The sequence below is a fragment of the Limulus polyphemus genome, unplaced genomic scaffold, assembly GCF_000517525.1.
Source record: "Limulus polyphemus unplaced genomic scaffold, Limulus_polyphemus-2.1.2 Scaffold11220, whole genome shotgun sequence".
NCBI classification, from domain to species: Eukaryota; Metazoa; Arthropoda; class Merostomata; order Xiphosura; family Limulidae; genus Limulus; species Limulus polyphemus.
The window spans coordinates 1,200-8,842 of NW_013676830.1; the positions used below are offsets into that span (position 1 = coordinate 1,200).

The window sequence follows — 7,643 nt, forward strand, 5'->3', positions numbered from 1 at the left end:
GTTACATGTGTCTGCTCATTTATCATTTGATTATTGGATTAATGATATTATTGCTCTTTTGGTAGTGATTAGATTTTTGTAAAGTTTTGTTTATTCATGTAAAAAAAATATACAAATTGTAAAACAATTTTACCAGTAAATAGTTGATTCCATAATAATTGTAACAAAAGGTTATTTCAGTTTTATTTAAATTCATAGTGTGTGTTTTCTTTCTTTTTTTTAAATATTTGATGTACTTTGTGTAGAAGCGTCATTAAATCCAAGATTTTACGAAATGAAATTCTTTTACAGAGGTTCACAGATTGGAGTCTTCAGGATATAGAATCTCGTGTCACTCAACTGTGTCTTCCCTATGTTCAAATCGCATCATTACTCCAGCATCATCTGTACAATGAAAACTTACCGGAAATACAGGTTTAGTTCATCAGGTGTTTTTACCTAATTATAAAAACCAGCATGAATTCCTGTTATAAAACTACTGTAGAAATAAAAGGTAATTTTTAAACAATCACAGGATCCTAAACTGAAAAACTAAAAGGTAAAGTTCTCAGTAGAAAAAAAGAATTATAGTAGTTTAATAAAGGACTGATATTTTGGTATATAACATTAACAAATTCTGTAAAATAAACTATGAATTCATGTGTATGTGTGTGTGGTGGAACTTCTGATACCAGTCATTGTTTATTGCTATACAGAATACTGATCTGGAGTTTTCCTCGTTGTGCTCCTATTTGGGGCTCTTTTCATCTAGTCCATCATCCAGTGTCCAGTGTTTAAACTGGGCTACTCCAGAACCTTTGGTTCTCATTAGGACCTGGTGTCAAGAATACATTAACTTTGTAAACAAATCTGTCATTGCTGCAAGGGTAAGTTACATTGATGATTTTTCATTATCAAGTTAAATGAATCCATATAGATTTGTTTTGGAGAAGTTTACGCTTATGTGAAACTTCTTAATAGATTGAAATGAATTATAGCTCACAAAATAAAATTTTAGTATTTTTGGTTTTAGACTAACATTTTTAAAATTATGTTTTAACACAAAAGTCTTGAAAGATCAAAGCTTAAACTGGACTGGAATGTTTTTTATAAAGTAATAGCTACTAAGTAAATAGTTCGGACCTTTTGTATTCAGATAGTTGATTTAATTTGTTTCTTGCAGAATTTGCTGGACCAGCCTCTTATCTGGCATCAACCTGCTGTCCTTCAGCTTCCTCACGAGTACTCCAGGATCTTCCAGTTCTACCACCAGAGGGCTTGTTCTGTTTGTCACAGTGTCCCTAAAGACCCTTCTTTATGTCTAGTGTGTGGAAGTTTAGTGTGTCTGAGAGGAAACTGCTGCCAGAAACAGTCTCTTTGTGAAGCTAGCAGTGTAAGACTACAGTATCGTAAACTGCACGTGGATAGTTGTTTAACTGCGTTTAAAATTACACAAGTAAAACTCACTTAGCAGAGTGACTAGTCCGAGTAAATAACCAATCGTATTAATGATATTAAAATTGGCAGATGGGTTTTACTGCTATTGTTTCCTAGAATTACTTAGTATTATAAATTAATTCACACTAAAAATCAAAACCTTTAACTCTTGCTGTTAGCAATATTTTTATATATGTTTGTTGTATTCTAACATTAACTTTCTATGCCTAAGATTGTTATACTGAACATAAATATAATGTACACAAAAAGCAGCATTTCTTGAATAACCTTTCATGAATAATTGAACATTGTTATTATGGACTCAGCCTTATATAAATATTTTGTGTAAAAGAAAACGTTAAGATGATTTTATGTAAAAAAAAATAAACTGAATGAGTTTATTTTGTGTATTTTATTTTCTGATCTCCAAGCTGTTCCTCTTCGTAGATTCGTTTCGTTGTCTAGGTGCATTTCGTTTCTTAGTTTACTATATAGTAACATATCACAGTTACATTATTAGATTCATACATGTTTTCTGTGCTTTGCACTAGGAATGTTAAACTTTTTAAAGCATCTTAACTATTTTTCTCCTTCTCTCCAGCATTCTATCAGTTGTGGGGCAGGGACAGCTATGTACCTGGCAGTTAGCTCCTCACTGATCATCGTCATTAGAGGAAAAAGAGCGTGTTTGTGGGGTTCCGTGTACCTTGATAGCTATGGGGAAGAAGACCGAGACCTAAAGTGAGTTGCTAATGATCCTCAATCTTAACCATATTTGACCTGTAGCATAATATCTTGGTGAACATTAATGGTAACTTTCACATGTGTTATTGATAGCTATGGGGAAGAAGACCGAGACCTAAAGTGAGTTGCTAATGATCCTGAATCTTAACCATATTTGACCTGTAGCACAATATCTTGGTGAACATTAATGGTAACTTTAACATGTGTTATTGAGTTGATGAACAGTTGTGGTATTCTTCTTCATGTTGTTAAGTTGATGAACAGTTGTGGTAGCTTCCTCATGTGTTATTAAGTTGATGAACAGTTATGGTATTCTTTCTCATGTTATTAAGTTGATGAACAGTTGTGGTAGCTTCCTCATGTGTTATTAAGTTGATGAACAATTATGGTATTCTTTCTCATGTTATTAAGTTGATGAACAGTTGTGGTAGCTTCCTCATGTGTTATTAAGTTGATGAACAGTTATGGTATTCTTTCTCATGTTATTAAGTTGATGAACAGTTGTGGTAGTTTCCTCATGTGTTATTAAGTTGATGAACAGTTATGGTATTCTTTTTCATGTTGTTAAGTTGATGAACAGTTGTGGTAGCTTCCTTGTATTAATTTGATGAACATCTATGGTAGTTTCCAAATGTGTAACAAGTAATAAAAAATTCTTTTTGCCAAAATTAAGTGTTATGTAGGGATGGCAGTGCCAAAAAGTATGGAAACAAGGTAGGGATGGATACACAAAACCATACAAAAATCACTACATAAGTAGCCAAATATTTCCAAGAAAAATTTATTTACAACTAAGAGTTGAATTCCTTTCATTTGTGTGAATTCAGGTTTGAATAGAATAATTTAAACTAAATAGTGCTATACAGTCTTACAGTAGCTAATAACCATAAGCTTGTAAGATTAACTCAGTAATTACTGGCTACTTGTACAAAAAAAAAAATATTAATTGTTCTCCCTCTTTTTTTGAACAATTTCATTGAAGTAGGTTAATAAGTCAATTTTTATTTTATTTTTATAATTCAATGGTAATATAAATAAATTGTTAACATCATATCAGTTTTTTCAGTTTCTCTAATTTTCGATTACACTGGGGGCCAGTGAAGCTGGAATGATTTCTCCGGGATGGTATGAGTATTCCAGAGTGCTGGACCAATGTTTAGGGGATATTTACAGAACCCACACCTAACTTCACCCCCAACTCACTGCATGTGCATACAATTGATACCAGTACATGCTAGTGTAATGTCGATTAATAGGGAGGACATACAGATCCCAGGTTATAAAGTATTACACTACACATACACACACAGTTGCCAGGCTTGGCCCCACTGAAAATTTGTAGAAAAGTAGACTACTATATAATGTATTGATTTGAAAGTTAAGAAACTGTTTTTTATAAACTGAGACATAAATAACGTGTAAACATATTTTTCAGTTACATAAATACTTAATCTTCTTGATACCTTAAATATTAATTGAGATTATTCTTTCTTTATTTATTTATTTTTACTGAAATTGTTTTGGCAGATATCATGTTTGTGCAATGAAAAGTCACAAATAGTTGTTATATAAGAACAACTTGTGCTGCCATTTAGTGGCTAGACATGAAACTTATTTATGAACCCTGGAAATAATATGCTTATAAACTGAACTCAATGCTAAGTAGTAGTTTTCCTTTTTATTATTTCCACACAAAAATGCATGTGGTAGAAGAACAGAATAATACTATTGTTATACAAGCTGTGAAACAATCGATAATGGTAATTAGGTGCTCAGATAAGTCTATAACTCAACCGTAGCAGTTATTTGTAAGCATCATAGAGCAATAGATTGAATGTGATGGCCATTTTTTCTTGTCCTTACCCTACATTCTAAGCATTACCGTAATAGTCTGTTCCCAAGTAGTCTGTTGTACCATTAAGTAACTGAACATTCATGGTAGTTTCCATATGTGTTATTAAGTTGCTTAATCTATCTATTTACCACTCAACTTTTGGAGTTAATAATTAGGTTTTTGAGCTCCAAGTAATAAGTTACTCTTATGTAAGTAAAGAAAATAAAAATGACTCAACCCTTTAAGAGATTATTTAAAAACCACCAAATCCATTGTTTCATGTTTAGATAGTTTTTTTTTGTTTTTTTTAATTTTTTAGAATCACATTATCTAGAATTGTGATCACTTCCAAATTATTCAAACTCAAGTGTTTGTAATATACAGATCATCCTTTTTGTGTATTTAACTTCAGTTGATTTAATTATTGAAACTCCGTTCAGTCTGAATTGCACCATCAATATATAATGCTTGCAATTTTCAGGAAAAAGGTTAAGTTAGTTTTGTGAAAAACAAACCGGTTCAGCTTGATGGCAGCAAAAACTATATAACTTTATTATGTGTAAATCATTACATTTGATATGAATAAATTAAAAAATACTGAGGTATATTTTGTTGGAGACATGGTGAGCTTGCCACGATTAGAGTAAGAGTAAAATATATTTTTCATTCTCAGTAATAGATCATTTAATTAAGGATGTGTTGATTTATTTAAATTTATTGTTTTTATGTACCATGAAATTACTTGTGGGATAGCATTAACCCATTAACTGCGGACGACAGGTATTTCCGTCATTGAAGTTCTATGGCTCATCCGTGAATGACGGAAATATCCATCAGTCGCACACATATATATAACTAACTATGCGAATGATGAAAATGACCATTTTATTGTGATTGATGGCAGCTCGGTTTTATCTGTGAGTCAGAAAACGGCAACTGAGCTGCTCCTGCCGCAGTTAATGGGTTAAGTCAAGAGACTTAAAATGCTAGAATCCAAGGTTCAGTTCCCTGTGGTGAGCACAGCAGACAGCCCAATGTGGATTTGTTCTAAAACAACAACAAAAATATTTTTCATTGATACCAGAACTTCAAGGTGTTACTACATGATCGTATAACTACTCCGTTAAGGTTAACCCTCCAGTGGCACAGCGGTATGTCTGCAGACTTAAAACTCTAAAAACCAAGTTTCCATACTCCTTGTATACAGAGCACAAGTAGCACATTAAAACGACAAACAAACATTACAGTATTTTATGACAGAAGTTGTAAAATAAAAGTGTTATTTGCTGGTTTTCATACATGCTAGAAGATAATGTATTTTTAAACAAAAATCAGAAAATTAGTGTATATATATGTCTTATTAAGTTTTTGTTACAGCTGTTATTTTATAATAGTGAAAATTACCTAGAGCATTGTAAAAATATTGAGTTGTATTGCTACAATAAAAAGAAAATTTTCATGCACTTGTCATAAAAGTTACAATAAAAGTTTCTCTTGTTTCTTACATAGACGAGGAAAACCATTGTTCTTAAGTCAGGAAAGGTATAACTTGCTTCAGAAACAGTGGCTTGGGCATCGTTTTGACCACACCAACAAGCGATGGGTTTGGCACAAAGACAACCTTTGATGTCATCTGTGTTATAAATCTTATATCATTGGGTATAGTTAAGCTCTCGGTGAAAGGACATCTAACATGGAAGTGCAGATAAATAAAAGTGAGGCTTGGGGATGATGACGTAGAAATTATTTCAGTTGAGAGGGTGCCTTTCCCAGTTTTTAAAATGTTTTTATTTATAAGTTTTGCTTCTGTATATAAAAAGATTTTGTTATGATGATGTAACATATCCTTCAAAATTTTAATATTAACAGGTGACAAATATATAAATAAATGAAACTAAGCCTGAAAAAAAATGGCTGATTGTAGCACGAAATGAGAAGTTTTGAGATATTTCCGGGACTTCTATGTAAAGAACTAGAATTTGTACAGAGACAAAGTTAACTATTATAGAAAATATTAAAAAAGATGGCAACAACTATTAGAAACAAAAGGCAGGCATTAACGTAACATTCTTTTCTGTTTCTCATTGAATTAAAGAAAAAGAAACAGGTTAAACTAAATTATCCATTTATTGTGAATTGTAAAGTATGTATTGATATAGTCAAAAAACACAAAGATTCTCAAGCACCAGTTGGTTGATTTCGAATTGTCTTTCTACGGTTTATTCCTTTTTAAGTAATGATCTGAAAATAATGATTCCCGAGATACTTACAATTAGATGGCAGATCAGATAAATTATGTAAACAGTCACATCCATCATTTCTAATAATTATAGTTCTCTTTATTTTTCTTTCAAATAAGGCATTGAATTCTCTCTTCAACCAAAGCTATCCCCAAGTCATTTTACCATGTTAGTTTTTGTTTTTTTTCTATCTCTCTCTCTCTCTTTGATTATAGCTATCCCCTTGTTTTATTTCTTTCTTTACCTCTTTGATCATAGCTATCCTTGTGTCCTGTTCGTTATGGGAATGTTTTATTTTGATATGTTTTTTTACATACAGTTTTATATTGGTTTAAAAAAATGTATTCACATCTACATTATTATATATATTGTTAAAACAAGTATTATTTAAATTTCTTGCACCATCACACAGGAAAAACAATTGTAATTACAGTAACAGGTGTGTGTGTGTGTGTGCATTCTCAGTTTAGGGTATGTTCGTTTTATTTGAATTCACAAATGAAATTAGAAACTCGTTTTTGTTTTGTTTGTTTTTCAAGATCCATATTAATGTAGCAAGAATAAATATTTAACGTTAAAAACCTTCTTTGTTTTCAGTCTGAAATGTTGTTCACGAGACTTTATATGTGAAATTCTGACATCTTACTGTAACGATATTAGCAAAAAAAAAACATTGTTATGCTATTAGTTGATTAGTAGTGTCAACACTGTTTTTTATCGAGGTTGCATACATAGTACACTTTGTCTTTAACAACTTGTATTGTTCTCTGAAGAAGAAATATAACTTTTTTGATTGGAAGAATGTTTTTCAAAAAATGAGAAACGCTTGAGGTTTTTATTCTTATTAAAAAACTGTTTTCATCTTTGACTGCTTCAGCTGCATTGACAATATAACGGTTTCTTTTGAGCGAGTTACTTTGTACTTTATTTCATGAGCTCTTTATTCTTCAAGTTTTAGTGCATTTAACAAAAAAACAAGAATCATTTGCTTAAAGTTTCTTATCTAAAGTTCAGGAGTGTTCCTTTTGTGTACAGACTCGGAACTTTTGAAATGATAGTGATTTAGTAATGTTATGTCGTGTATGAATGTTTTGAAAAAATGTAAAAACTAACACTACGCAGCTCGGTTACTGACGAGTTTTAAGGATTTTGCTTAGTAATATAGAATAAAGAAATTGAAAATACATCTGGTGTTTAGATTTATTCAGTAGTTTATATTAAAAATATCAAAATTGACATTCACCAGGCAACAGTATTGATTATTATTCACCAGGCAACAGTATTGATTATCATTCACCAGGCAACAGTATTGATTATCATTCACCAGGCAACAGTATTGATTATCATTCACCAGGCAACAGTATTGATTATCATTCACCAGGCAACAGTATTGATTATCATTCACCAGG

At 31.5% G+C, this 7,643-nt stretch overlaps 1 protein-coding gene across 1 annotated transcript; it reads left to right on the forward strand.

Moving 5' to 3' along the window:
* Positions 1-245: 245 nt before the first annotated feature.
* Positions 246-7,420, forward strand: LOC106476684 (E3 ubiquitin-protein ligase UBR3-like; the record flags this gene model as incomplete). The annotated part of the gene is made up of 5 exons (XM_013937318.2): positions 246-414; positions 696-866; positions 1,163-1,372; positions 2,018-2,157; positions 5,504-7,420. Coding segments are annotated over 5 exons (808 nt in total), but the record flags the coding sequence as incomplete, so codon positions are not given.
* Positions 7,421-7,643: the final 223 nt, after the last annotated feature.